This window comes from Rhinichthys klamathensis, unplaced genomic scaffold (genome assembly GCF_029890125.1).
Source record: "Rhinichthys klamathensis goyatoka isolate OS25496 unplaced genomic scaffold, OSU_Roscu_1.1 h1tg000127l_1, whole genome shotgun sequence".
NCBI lineage: Eukaryota > Metazoa > Chordata > Actinopteri > Cypriniformes > Leuciscidae > Rhinichthys > Rhinichthys klamathensis.
Genome location: NW_026606664.1, coordinates 3294833 through 3318428, shown reverse-complemented (window position 1 = coordinate 3318428; position 23596 = coordinate 3294833). Strand labels below are relative to the sequence as shown.

Below are 23596 nucleotides of genomic sequence, written 5' to 3'. Positions count from 1 at the left end.
TGTATGTCTGTGAAATTTAATTTAATTTGATTATTCATGTATTTATTAATTTGTTGTTGTTATTATCATTGTTGTTGTTATTATTATGATGATTATTATTATCAGTTGTAGTAGTTGAAGACTTTTATTGAATCTGTTTACTGTTTTTATCAAAACCGGAAGTGCATCGTCATCATGTGTTTTGTTAGTCAGCTGTTCATTCACACACTGCCGTGTGATGTTAGTTTGTGTTTGCGTTCATTTCGCGAGCGTCGGCACGCGCACATTCTGTGTGTAGTTGCACAACAGATTGTAAGATGTTTGTTGAAGATGCTTGTAAAGAACTTTGCACTATTAGGACAGAACCACATGCGTGAGTTACACAAACAGGAAGCTTGCATCACATGCTTTGTCAAATCTATCTATGATAAAGCACAATTTATGAAAGTCTTTTTTTTTAATGTAATGTTATTTATTTATTTTTTCCGGAGTGACTCTGGATTAGGGATGTTAGCGTGTCTCGAACCTCAAGTCATGCGTTAACTTTCAAAAACAGGCAAGTCTCCTTTATATCTATTTTTAAGTAAGATATGCACATATGCAAATATATTTCTGATAAGATTCTAATAAGTTAAATTTGAAATGTTTAGAAAGTGGTAGACTTATCAAAGAATGTTGATTAATATATAATATTTGGGTTTTATTACGCTGCTTTGCATATCCATCAAAGAATGTTGATTAATATATAATATTTGGGTTTTATTACGCTGCTTTGCATATATCTCCGACTATTTTTGACTCCAGCTCATGGCCAAATTCTCACCTAATTCTTTAAGTCAAGTGATAAACCCACATCCTGCTGACATGATCTCCACTTCTCGGATCTAAATGAACTGAAAGAGTCAGTCTATAAAAACGGGTTTCGAGGCTTTTTATAAGGGTTACCCAGTTGTTTTATCGTTTTAAGTCGTTTTGATTTATGTTTTGGCTCGTAAATATAGCTACATGTTTCCTTTAGGCTACTGGCCTACATTCATCACAAAGAAAGCTTTATGATTTACCAAACGCTTATCGCGTTAAAAGTGACGTTGTTAATCTGCATACCAAGACATTTTTCTTTCTTGGTTGGTTCACTGGCTGTCGACGTCTAAACGGCTGGAAAGCCTGAGTTATGAAATAGTATGAAAAATCGATTTATTTTTTTGATAGTTTATTGATAAAAAATACATTTGCATATGTTTTTGTTTAGTATAACATAGTATATACTTCATATAGTAGGCTAGATAGAAGAATATGATGCTCATACTTATGGAAGCTTGTTTCTGCAACTGAATAAAAATAAAAAAGGCAAACTGACATTTTATCCCACAATTCAGACTTTTTTCCCCCTCACAATTGAGTGTTTTCATCGCACAGTTGTTTCTCGCAAGACACCTGACAGGACCCGAACTATGGAAGCTTGTTTCCGCCACGCAATAAAAAAAAAGAATAATGTATATTTTCTGTAAATCGCTGTATATTAATGTGCTTTATAAATAATCCTCCCTTGTCTACTTACATAAAATGCATATACTATTTGTCACTCTATCTTCTAATAATGTGTGTTAGTTTTATGATCAAAGCTCTGTAGTTTTTATTGTGAGGGCAAAAACAGAGAAACACTTTATTCTACAGTGTCATTGTTACACGTTACTGAAGTAATAACTTTAAATGATGCATAATAACATGCAACTAACCCTAAACCAAACACGGTTACACTTTATTTTAAGGTGTCATTGTTACAGTGTTATTATATATTTAAGTAGGCCTACTGAGTAATATTAATTAACATGTACTTACTATAGGGTTAGGGTAGCATTAGGTGTTGGTTGAGGGTTAATTGCATGTAATTATGCATAATTTACTGTTAACTTATTACTATGGTAAGTACATGTAACATATGTACCAAGGACACTGTAAAATAGTGAGTAACACTTTATTTTACAGTGTCCTTATTACATATGTTACATGTACTTACCATAGTAATAACAGTCAATTATCCATAATTACATGCAAGTAACCCCTTAACCAAATCCTAATCCTACCCTAACCTTTAGTAAGTACATGTAGTTGCTTATTATTACTCAGTACTTAAATATATTATTACACTGTAACAATGACACCTTAAAATAAAGTGTAACCATAAAGTGTTACCTCAAACCCTCATCCTAACCCTATAGTAAGTACATGTAGTTAATTATTATTACTCGGTACTTAAATGTTTAATAATCACACTGTAACACAGACACCTTAAAATAAAGTGTAATCCAAAAACCTATAAAGCAATGCAATACAATGATGATTGAGAGATAAACAAATAAACATTCCTCAAAAGCCTGAACTTCATGTCGGCATATTTTTAATGAAAAGTCCTGCCCATCGAAGCGGTGTCATGTGCTTGTCTTCTTTTTCCTCCAAACTAAACAAGGAAATCACATGGCAGTCATTAAAAGAATTTGCCTTCATAATTGTTGATTAGTGCAAAGAAAAATGACAATGGATTTCACAACATCTTGAAGGATCGAATGATTTTCTGATTGTTGATGTTCCAGATATAATTTCTCACAGGCCTGCTCTTCTTCACACTTACTGGCTCAGGTTTATGATTATAATGCTGTTTTGGTTGTTTTTTTTGGTAAAGCCATGGAGGAGCTGGACCCGGAGGAGCAGTTCCTCAGGGATGCCAGGAACGGGAACCTAGAAGGTATCCAGAGGCTATTGATGTCCAAGATAAAGGAGGAGGCCAACATCGACATCAACTGCAAGGGTAGGGCACGTCATTAGGTTTCCTTTGTTTGACCGTTCATATCTATCTACATATTTTTGAGTACTTCTAATGGCATTGCATTGTTTCAGGCAAGAGCAAATCAAATCATGGCTGGACGCCTCTTCATCTGGCCAGTTACTTTGGACATAAGGATGTTGTTGAGGCATTACTGAAGGTATCGATCATCTCGGGCTTTTGATACAACACACATTCTATGTATGATATATGTGTATGTTTATTATGAGAAGAATGGCTTTGCGGGAGCTCATCTGTGCTTCTTACAGGCTGGAGCAGATGCCAACTTGCCAAATAATGTCGGAGACACGGCCCTCCATAAAGCAGCATTCACAGGGAGGAAAGTACGTATTACTTCTATAATATATCATAATGCACTGAGACTATGGATTTAAGCTAGAGCTAGAGTGATATTTGGTTATTTGATGGGTAAATGATGGGCCCATTTTAGAGGGGCCCATTTCTTAGTATCTTAAGAAAATAGCACCCAACGTTGTAATTCAAAGGCAAAGTCATTTATTTGGTGTATGTTTCTGGATAATTATAAACATTTTCCTGGATTTAAAAGAGAATGTGTAGCTTAACAATTAGACTGCTCAAAACAAAGATAGAAATACATTTGCAACCTTTCAGATCACAAAACAACTTGGCATAAATTATATAATAAAATAAAACAACAGTATTTAATAATTATTCATAAAATGATTTATTGATAATTATTATACATTTTATAGTTAGTTGATGATAATAATTGTATTAATAAGTATTAATCATGTTACATATTATTATTAATATTGTTATGAAGGAATGTTCTAATTATTAATAGATACTCATAATGAATATTACGTTTTATTGACTTGACAAAACAACTTGGTATAAATATGACGACACCAGTGGTAAAAATAATGATTATTAATACAATAATTGATTATTATATGTTTGAATCGTTATACATTTTCTAATTACAATACTATTAATTTTATTATGATTAATATTTTTTATTATTATATAATTAGTAGTATTCTAATTAATAAAATACTACTAATGAATTTTAACGTTTTATTAATTTATTTAATTAATAATATTATAATGTATTATTCATATTATTGTGTAATTAGTAATATTCTAATTATTAATAAAATACCATGTTTTATTGACTTATTGACAAATCCACTTGTCATAAACATGACATAACAGCAATGGTAATAATTATTATTACCATTGTTGTTATGTCATGTTTATGGTAATAATCAATATTATTGTAATTATAGAATGTATAATAATAACATATAATAATAAATTGCTTTAATGATGATAATTATTATTACCATTGTTGTTATGTCATGTTTATGGTAATAATTATTATTATCGTTAAAGCAATTTATTATTATATGTTATTATTATACATTCTATAATTACAATAATATTAATTATGACTATCTATTATTATTATTATTATTGTTTTTATGTTAATTTCCACTATTGTAATTATTAATATAATACTAATTATTAATATATTATGTTTTATTTATAATTAATTAATAATATAGTTGTTTTATTAATAACATAATTGTATTATTATGCAATTAGAAATATTCTAATTATTAATACAATTCTCATAATAAATATTATGTTTTTATTGACATTTATTGACAAAAGAACTTGGCATAAATATGACAACAACAATTGTACAATAATAATTATTAATAAAACAAATTATTATTATTGTTATACATTCTATAATTACAATAATAGTAATTTCATAATTATTATTATTATCATCTCATCATCAATAAATAATATGTCTTAATTGTTAAAAAAAAATATTCATAATTAATGTCATGTTTTTAACCAACATAACTACTCACCTGAATGCTGAATACAGATTGTCTGCTGAACGCCGAACACTGATTGGACTCTGAATACTAACCGAATGCTGACTTTGCTGTTTAGGAGGTTGTAATGTTGCTTCTTCAGTATGACGCTTGTCCTTCTGTCATCAATGGGACGGCGGAGATACCTAAAGATGTTACCCAGAGCGCTGAGATTAAAAGCATGTTGGAGGGTAAGCATGCTGAAATTGCATGAAAACGTCCCTCTACTAAGTGTACCGAAGGCGCTTTGGATCAAATCTACTGGGTAATTACTTTTGTTACTAGATCATTACTGATACTTTTTTACCAACTAGCTGCGGAGAGGACTGAAGAGAGGAAACGAGAGGAGCAGCTGCTGGAGGCGGCGCGGGAAGGAACCATATCTACCCTCACTAGACTGGTAACCTTTGCTATACCATTTTAAAGACGTCTACATCATGTAGCATCGTTTAAACGTTGATAATAACTCTCTTGTTACTCGCGTAGCTAAACATGAAGAAACCCCCGGACATAAACTGCACGGACCTGCTGGGAAACACGCCGCTGCACTGCGCCGCTTACAGGGGTCAGAAACAGTGTGCCATCAAACTCCTGCAACTCAAGGCCAACCCTAATGTCAAGAACAAAAACGGTACCCAGCGACAACTTATTGTGGCATCATTTTCTAATGCATTCAAAGCTGTTGTGTTAAAAGTCAATATATTCTTAATTAATGGTCTTATTGTTTCAGATTTGTTCCAATTTTTTACTCTATCAATTCAGTACGTCTACAAATTTATATGAATCATTAACTTGATTAAATATATGTATTTTATAAGGGTATTTTGTGGTCGCCCGAAACATGCTGATGTTTATTTTTGCATATTTGTTTTCAGATCAGACTGTTTTTGATTTGGCTAATGATGCGGAAATGAAGCAGATCATTGCAGGAAATGTTATGAAAGTAGGTTCATTTAACTGGACAGTTCTGATGTAAGAGTGTCACAAATTAATGCAATATTTTTGTAATAACTTGTGCGGCTTGTTTAAAAAATACCTTGTCCATCACCATATATCATAATATTTAGCATAATTTACAATGAGTGAAATCAGTGTACAATGTTGTGAATTTGGTTTTGTTTGATCCTACAGGGCATGACGCGGCATGTTAAAACATTTGAGGGGCCTCTTTGGAAGGTATGCTTTATCAAAACCTTTAGTATATATATAATTCTTTCTATATTTATTATTCATTCTTTTTGCATTGTTTATTCTGTATTATTGACTCTTTCTGTATTTGCTGATTTATTTTTTTGTATTTATTTATATATTCTTTTATAGATTTTTTCTGTTATTATTTCTTCTTTATGTATTAATGTATTCTTTATTTATTCTGTTATTATTCATTTATTATTACCCCCCCCCCCCCCCAAATTTATGTACTTATTTTTATTATATTTTGTATTTATTTTTTCCTTTTCCTTTCTGTTTTTCTTGAATTTTCTTTATTGCTTATTTGATTTATTGTTGCAGAGCTCAAGATTCTTTGGCTGGCGCTCCTACTGGGTAGTTCTTCAAGATGGAGTCTTGTCATGGTACCCTAAACAGTGAGTATCTGCCTATATTTCCAAAATGTAATGCTATTTTGTAATGCTATTGAATGATAGCAAAATTGCTGGAATTAAAGACGTATTTTAAGTTGCAGACATTTTTTTTTGAAACCTGTAATTTTTAAGCCTTTTTTTAACTCATCAAGGTCAGATGTAGATTCAAACACACGCCGGCAAGTTTGCAAACCGCTAACACAAGCCCAGTGCATGGTAAGATTCATTTTATGATTTATCATAAGATGCTGATTCATGTTTTATGGGGTTTTGAATGACTTGCAAGACTCCTTTTCTTTGCATCTTTCAGATTAAAGCGAAAGATAACTGCTATTTCACTGTCAAATACTTTGATGACAGCGTTCACCATTTCAAAGTGTCACAGAAGAACAACCCCGAAGACACCAGAAAAGTGAGATTCCTTTCTGCTCCTTTGTTTAATCTAGAGTGGAGAACATTATGTGAGTTTGGGTGAATGTGTTTTATTTGTCAGAGGTGGCTGGAGGCCATAGAGGAACATTCTGCTTTTAGCACACATTACTGCTCACAGGACCCTGACAGTGAGGAAGAGGAAGACAACGTTGTGTCAGTAAATGAGCTTTCTGACTCACTTCAGGTGAGAAATGTCCTCTGCATATTGTACATACCTAACAATCACATCAGCTGATAAAATGCACGTGACTGCCCTTTCTTCCTCTTCTACGAGGACATGTAGCTGTTCTGAAACCTTCATCATATGACAACCTTATCTATAAACTGTAAAAGTTTTTTTTTTTTTTTTTTTTTTACAGAAATTATGACAAAGATGACTGGCAGGGAAAACAATATATGTGTGTGTGTGTATAGTACATACACCTATTCACACACACACACACACACATATATATATACGTATATATACCTGGGTGTGTACATGTTTATATATATATATATATACGTATGTATATGTAACAAAAGAAGTTTGTGTTAGTTTAGTTGGTACAGACAACCTCAAACAAAAAATTTTGTTTATATTCTAAAGATTTTATGTCGCTGGTAAATTTAAATGAATATATATATTTAAATGAATATATATATATATATATAATTATAATTCTTTCTATATTTATTCTTTATTCTTTTTGCATTGTTTATTTTCATTCTGTATTATTCTTTCTGTATTTGCTTATTTATTTTTTCGTATTTATTTATTCGTATTTACTTTTTCTGTTATTATTTATTCTTTATGTATTCATTTATTCTTTATTTATTTTTATTTATTTATTCTTTCAGTTTTTTTCTGTTATTATTCATTTATTCTTTTTCGTATTTATTGATTTATTTTGTATTTATTCATACTAATACATTTAAATCGTTAATACATTTAAATGAATAAAACAAAATAAAAATAAATGAAAAGTTTAAATTATTCAGTTTATTTGGTTTTATTTGAACTATATTGAACTTTAAATAGATTTGATCTCATGCTCATATATTTCTACAGTACCAGGAAAATTTATTCTGACTTCCCTTTTTCACTCTAACCACAGGAAGTGGTAAAGTTGACCCATACCTTTTCTTACAGTCGTAACCTTTCTCTTCCTTAATATCCCTTTTCTTACATTTATTTTTGTTGTCTTGTTCCTCTTTTGTGTGGCAGCGGGCCGAGTTGTGCCATCAGAGACTGGAGACTGAGCTGTTGGTCCTCCTGTCCATGGTGAAAGAGGATGACCTTGTGGAACGTAAGAGCTTAAATCATCTGCTGCATTTGATTGGCCTCAACCGCTTGTCTAGATCTGTATTTTTAAAGCCACAGTGCTTCTTTATATCCTTGCAGGATTGCCTGTGACAGTCGTTCAGAAGCTGAAGGAGGTCTGTGAAGCCTCCAGTGAAACCTGCTCCTCACTGCACCAGTGCCTGGGGCTTTTTTCCAGACAGGAAGGAGTATGTATCTACTGTGCTGCACAATTCCATGGAGTGCATTAGTGCCCGCCCACTTTTTTAGAATTATTTTTCTATTCATTTTTCCTGTAGTGATTACATTATTCTTGTATGTATTATTCTTCATATTAGCCATGAACCAAACCAACCAAGTACGAGGTGAATCACAACATTACAAGGTTTTATTTGAAGCATGAAAGTAATGGAAATGAGAGTGTAGGGAGACTGAATCGATTACGTAATTCGTGGTGCTTCATGGGAGTGGGCGGAGCTAAAGGTGTTTTTTGTTTGTCGCGACTCTGATTGGTGGAATTTTCTGTACAGCATCATGGGTAATGTAGTTTTCACCACAAATTCTGCTGTTAGACACGATTGTTTATTTTAAAAATAGGTTGAAATAATGTGAACAGATGACTTCAACAGAAGCATATATACCATTGATTAACAACCTTGGAGGTCACAACAGGTCTATCTTTAAATGTTTATAAATAACCATAAAACAATCTTTGGACATTTTTTGAAAAATTTTCACCAAAAAAAATGAGGTTATAATAAGTGTGTGCTAAAAACTGAGCCACAGCAGAGTGGTGTTTTCGTGATTCTTTTGAGCCTTGGTGCTCACTTGGACTACACTAGTTCGAATTCGGTCTCTCCAACAATTTTACGTCCCTATTTACTATATTTGTCAAATAAACATACTAAAACCTCAAAAATAACATTTAAAGCTCCAGTCCGTAACTTTTTTAAGTTAAAAATAATATATAAATAATTATATTTAAAAAAACTTATTCTGCCAGTGGTCAAAACTATCTGCTTGCCATAGCTAGATTCAAAACGGTTAGCTTGTAATAATGATTTTAATTCCAGTGGTACTGGTGGGTTTCCGCGGGAAATTCGAGCATGTCTTTGCGTAATTACGTCACACCCGTACACATAAAGAAGGAGTTTCGGCTCCTTCGGCTATACTGCGCGTGACGAGATGTTTAGATGTATAGGCTTTTCTCGCAGCACTTTACATAATTAAACTTATGGCATCCAGGAAGATCCAAACAACAATCATCAGTGTCAACTGGAGATTCAGCAGTTATAAAACCCAAAAGACTTCGTACTTCGGATTTAAGGTGGCTAGAGAAAGAGAAAGAAACCGTCTCATGCGAACACAAGGATTTAACATCGGCGGGGCTTTTGAAAAGTGCGTGAACTCCGTGTTTTGAAGGGGTTCAAAACGGAAGAAGAGACGGCTTTTTTCTGCTGAACAAGTAAGTTAAGACATTTCAATAGTTCAATCGTGTAACAGTACGTTTTCTTAATTCACACAGTTATGGAGTTTCCTTTGTTGTGCCTTTCTCGTTTTGCTATTATGGAGAATATGAATTCTGAACTACACAGGTAACCATAAAACACATTAAATTTAACATTAGTCACGCAATGCTGATGTTGTTAACATGAATTTGAGAACAAAGTAGGCTATAATTTGCACGGTTGCTGTAAATCGCGTTGATTAAATCTAACGAAGCTTATCATGTCGAATGCTTTTTCCCCCTTAGTTGGTCAGAACAAAAATGGATGTTACTTACTTGTTCAGAAGACATTTTCTTATGAACATTCTTATGTTGGTCAAACTTTCAAAAAGTGAATCTGTGATTCTGTATGACAGTATCCACACAGCGCGGTGACTGACAGCAGCACTCGCCTCAAAGCACTGTGTTCATCCGCGCTGTTTCATGCCGATTTACAACCCACGTAAAGATGTTAATTCCGCGAATCACTGCAGTTACAGATTTCGAACAGAGAGATGGCGACAAAGAGGAAAAGTTACGGACTGGAGCTTTAAAAAAAAAAAAAACTCCAAGCAAAGTTGTTGTTAATGATCACAAATACATCGGAAATATAAAACATGAGCATGGGTGTATCATGTATTCCATGTATGGGGCACGTTAAGGGTTATTCGTCAAGTCTGTTTTTGGCAGGTCAGATATGTAAAACGCTAGATTATACTCCTGCATAGTGGATTTCTAAGTGTGTGTGTTTGTCCAGGCACGCAGTTTGAAACTGGAGCACGAGGTGGAGAAGAATAAAATCCTGTCAGAGGCTCTGCAGACGCTGGCCACTGAACATCATGAGCTGGAGCAGTCGCTGGTCAAAGGATCTTCGCCCCGCAGCGTCCGCAGTGAAGACGAGTTCTACGACGCTCTGTCTGGTGCGTACGTTTTAATCTTTTGCCTAATTTACTTATTACACACTTGTCACACATTTAAATGTTTTTGGATTACTTGTATTATTTAAAGCTACACTGTGTGATTTTTACCCCCATCTAGCGGTGAAAAGGTATATGACCATCCAGTGAATATTAGTTTCTGTTCCTCTCAATTCCGATTTTGTTTTAACTCCTACGGTGGCCAATGTAGTCCAATATTAACATGGTTTCCAGTTCGACCTCGTCCATGAGTTTTCATTCAAGTAATGAGGGTATTTTAGAAAACTATTATAATTTGCAGTAATTTAATTTGTCAGGTAACATATAGGTTATTTATTATGACATTCGACAGGGTGCCATCGAGTGTTAAAACGGGTATGTCCCTCTTTGGCTAATGTACTTTCAAGATGGAGGGGCAACATGGCGACCGACATTAGAACCCCTTACCCGTATGTATTTTCAATGGCATATTATACACTCACGAGAATACTTTATTACTTGAACGAAGTAAATATACATTAATGAGCACATATACACTACCGTTCAAAAGTTTGGGGTCGGTACGATTTTAAATACTTTTAAAAGAATTCTCTTCTGCTAACCATGGCTGCGCTTATTTGATAAAAAATACAACAAAAATCAGTTATAGTATTAAATATTATTCCAGTGTAAATCAGCTGTTTTCTGTGTGAATATATAGTAAAGTGTAATTTATTCCTGCGATCAAAGCTGAATTTTTAGCATCACCAGTGTCAGTGTCTTCAGTGTCAAATGATCCTTCTCAAATCAGTATAATATGAGGATTTGATGCTCAAGAAACATTTATTATTATTATCAATGTTGAAACAGTTGTTGGTCTATCAGTTGTACAGTTTTTTTGTTTTTGTTTTTAGGATTCTTTGATGAATAGGAAGTTCAAAAGAACAGCATTTGTTTGAAATAGAATCTTTTGTAACATTATAAATGTCTTTACTGTCCTTGATAAATAAAAGTATTGATTTCTTTCCTCCAAAAAATAAAAATAAAATTCTCACTGACCCCAAACTTTTGAACGGTAGTGAATTTTTGAAAGAACTAAGTGTTTTTAGCTAAGAATAAACTGAAAAAGTTACACAGTGTAGCTTTAAAGTGTATAATATCGGCCATTTATTGATTATTGGCTATAATATAAAAAATAATTATCTGCTTATCTGTACACCCCTAGTGCACTTTTTGTACTTTTGTGAATAATTTTGCCCAAAAAATGTTTTATATTTTGCAGATGTGTAGTAGAATGGATTTTTTTGTATTAATTTAATCGTAAATATGCACATTTCTGTAACGTTTTCAGGTGTATGTTTTTGCCTCTTTTATTGAATAAAATAGTTGAGTGACAGAAATGTATTAGGAGGAGATACTGTTGAAGGAATGGGATCATGAAACTGCGCAAACTGAATTCAAACCTGCATTTCCCACACGAGCACCAAGGCTCAACAACATCAGCTTTTATGACAATTAGTTTGATGAGTTTTCGCAAGTTAACAAGTGTATAGATTAAAGATGATTACGTCATGATTCCTACATCCCTTATCACTTAATCATGTGAACTCCATGATTTACAATATCATTAAAGACCATGAGCCCAATTAATACTTGCAGTCAGCAACTGTTACAGTAACAAGTAAATCTTCAGAATCAGCTTCTTAATCATGAGGCACCTTTCTCAGTGATGTGTCCAGTCATTTCCGGTTCCATTAAATGTCACCTGATCCCCTGCTCAGGTTTCCTCAGAGAGCTTGTTGCTGTCGGCCAGGCATTGTCCCACTGAGCGATGTCTGTTTGTGTTGGGTTTCCACAGATTCGGACACTGAGACTGTGCTGAGCTGTTTTGAGGCGGCCGGCCACTCGTACGAAGACGGAGAGGACTTAAAGTCCGAGCTCTACTGCAGCGTCCCAACTCATCTCGGCGGCAGGATGTCTCAGGAAGATCGTCGTGGAGAGGAAGAGGATGAAGATGAGGCGGCCAGAGTTAATGGAGTGAGGAAACACAGGTAGGAATGCAAAAAAAAAAAACTACAATACCAACTCTTTAATGCAAAGTATTTATTGCATAAATATTTAGCAAAATGTTTTTTGAAAGTTCAAAGTAACTGGACATTTTAAATCAAAACAAACTTATACAATTAATATAAAAATAAACGTGATCTTAGACGTAACATTCAGCCCAGTTTGCTTTTTAATGTCACGGTTTCTTAAAGGCAACTTCTCTGTTTTGTTTTGGTTTGTATCTTGTGGTAAATAATTTAGCGAGCCAAGGCCAGAAGAGGCGCTCATAATGAAACAGTAAAAGATTGATGAGGTAGCCGAGTTTAACGCCGTAATTTGAACTTTTAAGGCTCGGCATGTTGACTGATGGCCTGTTGACGGATAGTTGACTGACTTTGCATCCGATCGTAGAGTATTTTTATTGGATGTCTCTGGATGCCTCTATTTTATAATATTGTATTTGGAACATTGTTCTAAATATCACGTTGTTTTAACTGATTTTCTTGTTGTCCATTAAACTTTGATGTATACCCTCTTTTTTAGAGACTTCTCATATTGCTCACAAAATTTACTTTTTGCTTTAACAAAAATTAACCACACACTACATTTCTTCATTATTACATTTACATTTAGAAAGTACTATATAAAATAGAAGGTTTTGGAGTGTCTGAAACTGACACTGGCCTTGCTTTGCTGAATAAGATATAAAGCTTCCGTTACCTGTCTGATAACACCAGTCTAGACGTTTTCCGTCTGCATGACAACAGTAGTTACCATGAAAACAGCGAACTTAGTCCGTTTTTCATTATTTTAGTGGTTTCTAAATGTAAACAGGTATTTTTCAGAAGCTGATAAGGCACAGTTCAGTTCCTTTGAATTATTCCACAGGACAAGTTTACCAGCTCCCATGTTCTCCAGAAATGACTTCAGTATCTGGAGCATACTGAGGAAGTGTATCGGGATGGTGAGGTTTTTACTATCATGTAACCTTTTAACTTTTCATTCAAAACAATCAAATTAAGCAATTAAGTTTGGATTGATTCCATCTCTCCATCTCTCTTTCAGGAGCTGTCTAAGATCACCATGCCGGTTATTTTTAATGAGCCGTTAAGCTTTTTACAAAGGCTAACAGAATATATGGAGCACACGTACCTCATCCACCAGGCCAATGCTTTAGACGACTCTATTGAGAGAATGAAGGTAAAAATAAAAACAATATACATGACCCTCTATTTGTCTAAAAACCCTTACAGGTCGAACATGCTAAATAACTATGAAATTTGACTAATGGCCAATTAATCAGCCAACTTTCCATCATCTTTGGGCAATTTTCACATGTTCTGACATAAATATTAGTTAACCTTGTACTAAATATCTTGTAAAATAAATAAATAATAAATTTCGCAATAAATTCTAATATTTTCATTCATATGCTGTGCTATCATAAAATGTCTTATCGTATTAAAACATATTATATATACTGGTGATCACATACATTGCTCTCAAAATTGACAAAAACTCATATAGACAGAGCAATAATTATAACTACATCAGTTTGACTATTAAAATCGCCACTGTTATGAACTACTTTACCCTTTTATAGGCCTGTTTAATGCGTCTTAAACAGATATTTCTTGGATTCAAGGTTTTCAAAGTCCCAAATCCTTAATAGCCACCTGGATGAAATCTAGTCTAACCTATAGATTGTCATCTAAGTAAATGAATGTGTTTTCCATCCAGTGTGTGGCAGCGTTTGCAGTATCAGCCGTGGCGTCTCAGTGGGAAAGGACGGGTAAACCCTTCAACCCCCTGCTTGGAGAAACATACGAGCTAGTCAGGTGAGAGATTGAATGTTAGTTTATTAGCATTGACGTTAGCATTACGGTGCAGTCACATTTACCATTGTTCGGTGAATTTTCACAGGCTGAATCAGTCATTTCAATATGAATCCACTCGATCTGGAATTTCACACAGGAGCGAAAGATTTCACAAACAGATTTCACAATCATGTAAATTCGTCGCGCTGACCAGCAAAAGTAGTTTGGTTTAAAAGTAACTTGTGTGTGAGCCGTGGTTCATACATTGCTACACTAAAGTGAATAGGCAATGGACCCACAAAATTTTGAGCCACAAATGTGACTTTTGCTTTTTTTGAATGTGAAAGTGTTAGCATTCATGTTAGCATTAACATTAGCATTGCAACTGTACCTTTTTTCCACTTAGTGTGTGTGTGAATATCAATATATCAGGGACAATTACCATGTTTTTTCCTCATCCTTCAGGGATGATCTTGGTTTCCGGCTGATATCGGAACAAGTGAGCCACCATCCTCCTGTCAGCGCCTTTCATGCCGAGGGATTGCAGAAGGACTTTGTGTTTCATGGCTCAATCTACCCCAAACTGAAGTTCTGGGGGAAAAGCGTGGAGGCCGAACCTAAGGGCATCATCACTCTAGAACTTCCTAAGTAAGTGTTTGCGATAGCTTTTTACTGATATTCGCACATTGGTTCTCATTTGCTAATAATTGCGTGGATTGTTTAGTATTTGTATGCACATGAATTTGGTCTTAACCTCATTCCAATAAGCGAGTTCACACCATGGTGGAATTGTAATTACGAAATTCTGACTTGTAAAAAGTGTTTACGTCTTTGTAGAACTCCTAATTACAACTTTTAAACTCAGAATTTTTGGAGAGCTCCGACTTGTATCATGTGACTGCTATACTACCTGACCACTGCAGATTCATTTTGACATTTATAGTATAGTGTTGCCTTAAAAAACACATAATTCCAACAGCTCACGAGTTGTCGCACAGAGACATCCATTGTTTTAGTAACTGTCATATTAAACTTGTTACAGGCATAATGAGGCTTACACATGGACGAACCCCACGTGCTGTGTCCACAACATCATCGTGGGACAGCTGTGGATCGAACAGTATGGCAGTGTGGAGGTTATCAACCACAGGTATCAACCAGACTGTTCTGGTTTCACTTTACAAACTTGATGAAATCTACTAGTTCTGGTTTCAATTTACAAACTCTATTAATGCTGACCCTTGATGGATCATTTTGACTGATATTTGCCAATAGAACTGGTGAAAAATGCTGTTTGAATTTCAAACCGTGTGGCCTTTTTGGGAAAGAATTGCATAAGGTTGAAGGCTACATCCTGGACAAGAGGTCAGTGGTTTGAATTGAGAGTTTAATTTCCATGATAAATGTCAACGTCATTTTATATTGATTATTTGTTAATTCCACATAGCAAAAAGAAGGTTTTCATCCTTTACGGGAAATGGACGGAGTGCATGTACATAGTCGACCCAGTTCTGTTCGAAACTCAAAAGAAGAATGATAAAAAAGCGTCGGAAGACAAGAAAAGCAGTAAACAGGTGTTTCTGAACGTTTTCATACAACATTCGTCAAGATACCCGTCTATTGTAATAGAGCCAGACTAATAAGGCTAAATGTAAGAGATGCACTACATGTTTTATAATTGTTTTCTTGGTGTTTCTCAGACATCAGACTCAGAAGAAACGCCTCAACCAGGTGGAGATTCACTGGATGTGATCCCAGGAAGTCAGTTGCTCTGGAGAATTCCACCTAGACCAGCAAACTCTACCCAGGTCGGTTCCAGAATAGTTGTCGCTCTGAGAAACCTTTGAAGAAACAATTGAAGTGAATGGGGCCAATTTGTAAATGTTCAAATAATCATGGTTTCAATAGTATAGCCGCAAGACGTGAACAATATGAGTGTTGATGTGATTTTAGACTGATAAAAATATGTACTACACTGTGTAAAATTATATCCAGTTTTATAACTTTCGTAGCCATGACAAGCCAAGTTTTAACAGAAGCATTAATGTAAGTGCTTTTATAAAATTATGAGCTTTTAACATCTCCAAAAATTAACTTCCTTTCTAAGTGGCTCAATGTAACCTTGATTTTTTTCTTCTTTTTTTTCTTTTTTTTTTTTAAAAAGAAGGGACGAGTCGGAATTAATTTTTGTGGTAATCAGCATTATGCCACAAATGCTGTCATCTGAGCTTTTTTTTCTACATTTGTTTCTTATTATCTTCTCATTTTTTATATATATTATGGTTTTATTTGCATATAAAAAGATGTACAACTTCACTACATTCGCAATGCAACTCAATGAGCTGGTCAAAGAGATTGAAACGGTCATCCCAAAATCCGACAGCCGACTGAGGCCGGACATTCGAGCCATGGAGAACGGAGACATCGGTATGCGCTTTCCTGTGTGCATCTTTGTGCCATTGCTGATGATGTGCTTATGATGTCATATTACATTACATATCTGTAGAACTTCTCGCAAACCAGCAACATTGAAATATTCTTTCTTTTTTGATCATCCCAGACCTGGCTAGTGAGGAGAAGAAGCGATTGGAAGAGAAACAGAGGGCGGCACGTAAGAATCGCTCTAAGTCGGATGAGGAGTGGAAGACGAGGTGCAGAAATATCATATTACAGTTTTGTATTTTCACACAATCATTTTGCTGTTCGCTTTTTCCAAAAGTTGCTACAGTTATTGTTAGTACTCAAAAATCATATTCAATAAAAAATGGGATCTCCTTCAAACATTGTTTTTCAGAATCTAATTTTTTGATGAAAGTGTTGGCAAATACCATGTAAAATGTTGTAAAATTAACTGCAGTTACTATGCACATGTAAACACAGTTTTTTTGTGTAAAATTAGGGTTTGCTTGTGACTAACTGCATCCACTGTAAAAATTGATCAGTTGACAACTTAAAGAAAGTTAGGAAACTCATTCTTCATGCATAATTGAAAAAAAATCAGTTTTGTGGAATTGTTAAGTTTGCATAACTTAATTTTTTCAATTAAGCATGAAGTTTAGTACTTAACAATTTTAAGGCTATAGGTTTCCTCACTTTTTTTACATTGTCAACTGATCACTTTTTACAGTGTAACAAATTCTATTATGCACACTAAATTTAGTCATTTATTTTTCTATCAAGAGCTTAACAGTATCTACTTAAGTAACTCATTGATGTTTAATAGCACTCTTAGTCCTGGTTAACTGGACACTGTCTTTTGAATTTAACCCCATTTTCCCTTTCATTTCTTTTGGCATTGTCATCCATCCTGTGACTGCGGTGAACAGAAACGTCGCCTCGGGCTCCAGGTTTGACACTTGCTTTGTTGCTCTGTCCTTCTCATTAAACTGCTGCTGTTTCACTCCTGAATCACTCCTGGGATCTTTGTAACCACAGTCTGTAATTACTGCACATTTAGGGTTTTTGTGGTAGAAAAATATTTGCAACAATTTGTAACAACACAATTATAGTAAACCATTTGTTTTATGTGTGGGCCATTATGATTTAAAAAGTTTTTTTTATACCTCAAATAGTTAGTTATTGACTATTTGTGATGCAAAAAAATAATTTAATACTAGTATTACACCAAATTTATACATAAGTATAATATAGTAAGTCTCTTCTATAGTCTTTTTTTAGATTATCATATGTAAATGAGACGTCACACCAATGGAATGAGTGTTTTTTATGTCCCCTTAGACAATCTATTTTTAATGTGGAATAAGACAATGTAAACAGAGCTCCCTGGCCTTCCACTGCGAGAGCAGGGTGAAACTTTACACCCGGTTTAAGTGTTACAGCCAAATGCTCCACTGAATCTCTTAAATGAAGAAAGAGATTATTGTAATAAGGGGTCCGAAAAGAATAATTTTCTTAAGTATGTTTGGCTGTTGAGTTGACTAACACCAAGAGACGGTCTGTTATAATCAACTATCAGTGGTTTTATTCGTTTGCTGATCTGAACCTTTTCACATTGCCCAAAACAGGTGGTTTCATCAAGGTCCAAATCCACACAATGGCTCTCAGGACTGGCTGTTCTCCAGTGGTTACTGGGACCGTGATTATTCCCAAGTACCGGACATATACTGATCCACAGGAATCTTGCCCTGTCATTGATAAATGTATAGTTAAGACTACCCCTAATGTAACTAAAAAACATGTACCTTGGGCTTGTTGGCCAGGTGAATATTTTAAATATTATATATGCAATACTTTATCGAAAGACAACTGTTTTAAACTCACTGCTCTGTATAGCTGAATTTAGAGTTTTCACAGTTTCCTATTTAAAATGCATATGCAACAATCAAGGCTTTTGATATAGTAACAAGCTGGCCTTGATATATTAATATCAGTGTACTGTAATGGCAATAATGGGCTATTTTAGTCCTGCAAAAAAATATTTTTCCACAGGAAAATTTGGGTGTCCCCCAATGGTCAAGTTGGAGTCTGTTTGGTTTTCTGTTATTCGGGAAACAACATAAACATTTTCACTTGTCATTTCTTAAGCTGGTAACATGCCCACTGTGTTGAGTGTGGAATGTGTTATAAAACACAAATGATTTTGAAAATGACTGTTATGTTTGGATTACAATCTTTAATATGCAAATTCATATTTTCCACTCACAATACAGTATTAGGACAGTGAGTCTATTTCTGCTGCTCTTTCTGTCGTGATGTTGATTTTTATTTAGAGGGATGCCTCTATGGTGTCACTAATATATTGACTAATGTCTTATATTATTTTATAATATAACAATCTTATTTTAATTATGTATTTATCATAAGTTAGTTATTCTTCTGTTTTAAATTTTGAAAGTTGGTCAGTGACAGGAACATGGATCTGTAATGCATTCTACTTTTAACCCCATATCCATTTATTTTGTGTGGGTGTGTTACATGTTTTGTGTGCATATTTTTTTTTTAGAGATTTATCTTGTCAAATAATGCCTGTATACATATGTAATGCACAGAATTCTTTAAAAGGCATTAACGATTATATTTACATTACATCTAAATAAAACTGGAAAAAAAGTGTATGATCATTTCATGCAATATGGAAATACAGAAAATAATGAACCAAAACAATATGACCACCTGCCTACTATGCTGTTGAACAATTTGTGGCAGGGTGCATTATACTTCTTAAAGCGGTCACTTTCATCAGGACCACAATTGTCATGAAGGGGTGTACAGTCACAACAATGGTCACCTACAATTAGGTAGATTAACGTCTGCATGAACGGCTGGACCCAGGGTTTCCCAGCAGAGCATTCACACACACATGGCTGTCCACGTGACTCATCGGACAAGGCGACCTTCTTCCACTGCTCCAAGGTCTGGTTCCTACAAAACAATAGTCACAAAATAGCAGCAGCTGTGTTTGTATGAAACGCGAGAGCCCACAATACTGGATGGCATAATAAAACGTAATAAACGTATTGATTAATTTTGGATGAATGTAGCTTTGAATATACGGATAGAAAAAGTAGCGATTCTTTTTTAAAAAGGAGCGATTCTTTTTGAAAAAAGTAGCGATTCTTTTTGGAAAAAGTAGCGATTCTTTTCAAGGTTGTTATTATACATTTATTACAATGTAATTGAACAATGTTTACAGTTATACATTTATTACAATGTAATTATGTTTATTACAATGTAATTATACATTTATTACAATGTAATTATACATTACAATGTAATTATACGTTTATTACATTGTAATACATTTATTACAGTGTTATTATATATTTATTACAATATAATTATACATTTATTACAATGTAATTATACGTTTATTACAATGTAATACATTTATTACAGTGTTATTATACATTTATTACAATATAATTATACATTTATTACAATATAATTATACATTTATTACAATGTAATTATACGTTTATTACAATGTAATACATTTATTGCATTGTAATAAATGAGTGGTCGTGTAATACATTACACTGTAATTATACATTTATTATAATGTAATTAAACATTTATTACAGTGTAATACATGTATTAGTGTTATTATACATTTATTACAAAATTATACATTTATTACAATGTAATTATACATTTATTACAATGTTATTATACATTTATTACAATGTAATTATACGTTTATTACAATGTAATTACACATTACAGTGTTATTATGTTTATTAAAATGTTATTATACATGTTACATTATTATTATACATGTTACATTATTATTTTGTTACATTATTCATTTTTTAAAAAGTAGCGATTCATTTAAAAAAAGTAGCGATTCTTTTCAAGGTTGTTATTATACATTTATTACAATGTTATTAAAAATGTTTTACAGTGTTATTATACTTTTTTACAATGTAATTATACGTTTATTACAATGTAATTATACATTTATTATAGTGTTATTATACATTTATTATAGTGTTATAATACATTTATTACAATGTAATTATACGTTTATTACAATGTAATTACACATTACAGTGTTATGTTTATTACAATGTTATTATAAATTGTAATAAATGTATAATTATATTGTAATGCCACTTGTTCCTTAAGAGTCTTCTCAAAACATCAAGATAACATGTTCTTTCTCTCAATGAGAGGACACTTTAATCTAACAGTAAACTTTTCTTCCCAAAAAGACATGGCCAGAGATACAGTCACCTCTCAGATATCAAATACAGAAATTAGAGAATACATGAAAAGAACATTTCAGTAATCACACCGGTAACTTCTATAACAAAATAAAATCCCGTAAGCCTAGAGAAGTCATTCAACTCGTGATATTTAGAAGGAAAAATATTGATTAATACCTTGATTATAATCACTCAATATATATACATTGAAGCTGCAGTGGATTCCAGAATCGTCCCCTTCACATTCTATTCGACTCATATTCGATTCACATTTGATTCCATTCACATTCGATTCAATTCACTTCACATTCAATTAGATTCACATTCAATTCACATTTGAGTCACATTTTATTCCATTCACATTCTATTTACATTCAATTAGATTCACATTAGATTTGATTCGATTAAATTCAAATTCGATTCACATTTAATTTGATTCACATTCAATTCACATTCGCTTTGATTAACATTCGATTCAGATTTGATCCACATTCACATTCAATTCATATTTGATTCAAGATTATTTCACATTTGATTCGATTCACATGTGATTTATATTCGATTCGTCACATTCATATTCACATTCAAGTCACATTCATTTTCAAATCACATTCGATTGCATTCACACTGATCTACATTCAATTTGATTCACATTCAATTCAATTCACATTTGATTTACATTAAAGTTGATTTGCAGCATGCTTTGTTCAATTTATATATTATTTAGAAGTAAAACAGATGGTGATTATATTATACCTGTAACAGTTGGGTTCAACCATTCTAAAATTGAAGTTTTGTTGCATGTTTGCAGCAGATTACATTTGGGTTTACAAGTTATAATTTATCAGAGTACACTGTAAAAACTGCTGATTTTGTACGATTTTTTTCTACTTGAGCTAAGGCACTTTATGTAGCAGTGTGTCAGCCCTCAGACCAATATGGGGTTCAAGAAATGGCCAGGAGTAAAGATCTGAGTGACTTTGACAAGGTCCAAATTGGTATAGCAAGGCGACTGGGACAGTTTACCAACAGTAGTCCACACACAAAATGATTATCAGATCAAAAACAAAGGTTTATAAATAATATTTTACTGGTTAAATACAGCGGTATTTTACTTGGGGCTTGTTCTCCAGTAAAAATGACCTAGCGACAATCCTGGTTCTTCTACCAAAATATAATTACCATCGCCAGTGGTGGAAATGGCCAAGATTCACTGGAGGAACATAAACATTAAAATGCTTATTATTAATGTCTTATTATAAGACTTACTATTTTTCACACATAGGAGTCCTACCCTCATAACAGGCTTTGTTTCAGGAAGCGAGTCCTCTGCAAGGGGATCATCATATATGAGGGTCCATGGCATCAAATAGTCTAAAAACCTATTACAACTAAATGATTATGCTTTCCTGGGACTTCAAACTGAAATAAAAGTGACAAAATATCTACAATTTTTTAAATAAGTGACAAAAAAAACAGTTTAAGATGATATTATTCTGACACAAGACTATTCAGATCCTTATTGTATTTTTTATTTTATTTTACTAATGCGTCAGTAAAGTGACCAGGAAAGGTGTCTAATTAATAGCTGGAAAAAAAAAAATGTTTCGGGAAAATAGAATTGGAGTAGAACTTACCATTTGAGCTCTGCAAACTCCTGCCTCAAACATCATATGTCAATAAACACACATGAACGCATTTTCAGTGTTTGATGGCAAGTTTCATTATTTTATTATTGAAATTTCCTAATTCTTTTGCCCTCACAAGGTATAACTACCCTGAACATCCAATATTGACACGTTTCACAGTGACGACATGTTTTGAGCTTCAGATCGAGTTACTGACAGAGAGACCAGAGGGGATTTTTCCATAGAGAATCATGTACAGCAGTGAATAAAGTCCACTGAAGGGACAGACATATTACATCTATGAGGCCAAGAAAATAAGGTGGTGCAAATTTCACAACAATTTCACAATATATACACACTCAAAATTATTCCAAGTTATTTAGAGGCGACATCATCAAAAGGAGATACTGATGTGCTGTTAAAAGTCTACAAAAATAAGCTTGGGCCAAGAATATTATTACAGAACATCTGGCACAAAAACACAAATACGACATACAGTTTGTAAAAACCAATGTCCAAAATAAAATGACCTCCTCTGGCCCAGAGGAAGACCAGTAGGTAGTTGTGCATGGTTTTTACTTCAGAAAATGTCTGCTGTCCAGCAGAGGACAAGAGATCGAAAGTTATGGCAAAGATGCTGCTGTTCTCAAACGTAATACACAGAGGTACAGATGAGATGAAATTAGTCAAATTTATGTTCTAGCATCACCAGAGGAAGCCTGACGTACTTTAGGCCTTGTGACCGCTTAGTAATCGCCAACCCTAGTGTTAAAACTTAGCAATAAATACAACGAAAACAGCCAACTTTGAATGTAATGCATTTTAACCTGTAAAAGTAGACTAGTGAGTAGACTAGACTAGTGACATAACGCTATATATATATATATGCCAGACCTATTCAACGACCAATATTTGACCATTTTGGCATGCTTGGAAGAAAATAATTATTTTAATAAGAAATGATACGAAATGTTTCTTGAGCAGCAAATCAGCATATTAGAATGATTTCTGAAGGATCAAGTGAAACTGAAGATGCTGATAGTAGTAATGATGCTGAAAATTCAGCTTTGCATCTCAGAAATAAATT

General features: G+C 33.6%; 1 protein-coding gene across 2 annotated transcripts; it reads left to right on the top strand.

Moving 5' to 3' along the window:
• Window positions 1–176: 176 nt before the first annotated feature.
• osbpl1a (oxysterol binding protein-like 1A) lies at window positions 177–18631 on the top strand. 2 transcript variants are annotated; one of them, XM_056256556.1, is made up of 29 exons: window positions 177–352; window positions 2660–2785; window positions 2875–2960; window positions 3070–3144; window positions 4754–4865; window positions 4989–5074; window positions 5161–5305; window positions 5550–5617; window positions 5806–5850; window positions 6187–6260; window positions 6410–6473; window positions 6568–6669; window positions 6751–6873; window positions 7897–7978; window positions 8074–8180; window positions 10215–10377; window positions 12212–12404; window positions 13288–13363; window positions 13465–13599; window positions 14140–14237; window positions 14682–14864; window positions 15259–15366; window positions 15492–15581; window positions 15664–15790; window positions 15917–16024; window positions 16520–16643; window positions 16777–16867; window positions 17543–17563; window positions 18242–18631. In XM_056256556.1, exons 1-29 carry the CDS (start codon window positions 310–312, stop codon window positions 18342–18344), a joined length of 2958 nt encoding a protein of 985 aa, XP_056112531.1. In that variant the 5' UTR covers window positions 177–309; the 3' UTR covers window positions 18345–18631. The 2 variants fall into 2 exon arrangements, with proteins under 2 accessions (XP_056112531.1, XP_056112532.1); XM_056256557.1 differs by having other exon boundaries at window positions 177–535.
• The last annotated feature ends 4965 nt before the right edge of the window (window positions 18632–23596 follow it).

Coding starts and splice junctions, on each gene's coding strand:
- osbpl1a (XM_056256556.1), top strand. CDS start 310: ATGCTTGTAAAGAACTTTGCACTATTAGGACAGAACCACATGC. Junction 10,378..12,211: donor GTTCTACGACGCTCTGTCTG/GTGCGTACGTTT, acceptor GGGTTTCCACAG/ATTCGGACACTGAGACTGTG. Junction 17,564..18,241: donor AACGTCGCCTCGGGCTCCAG/GTTTGACACTTG, acceptor TGCCCAAAACAG/GTGGTTTCATCAAGGTCCAA.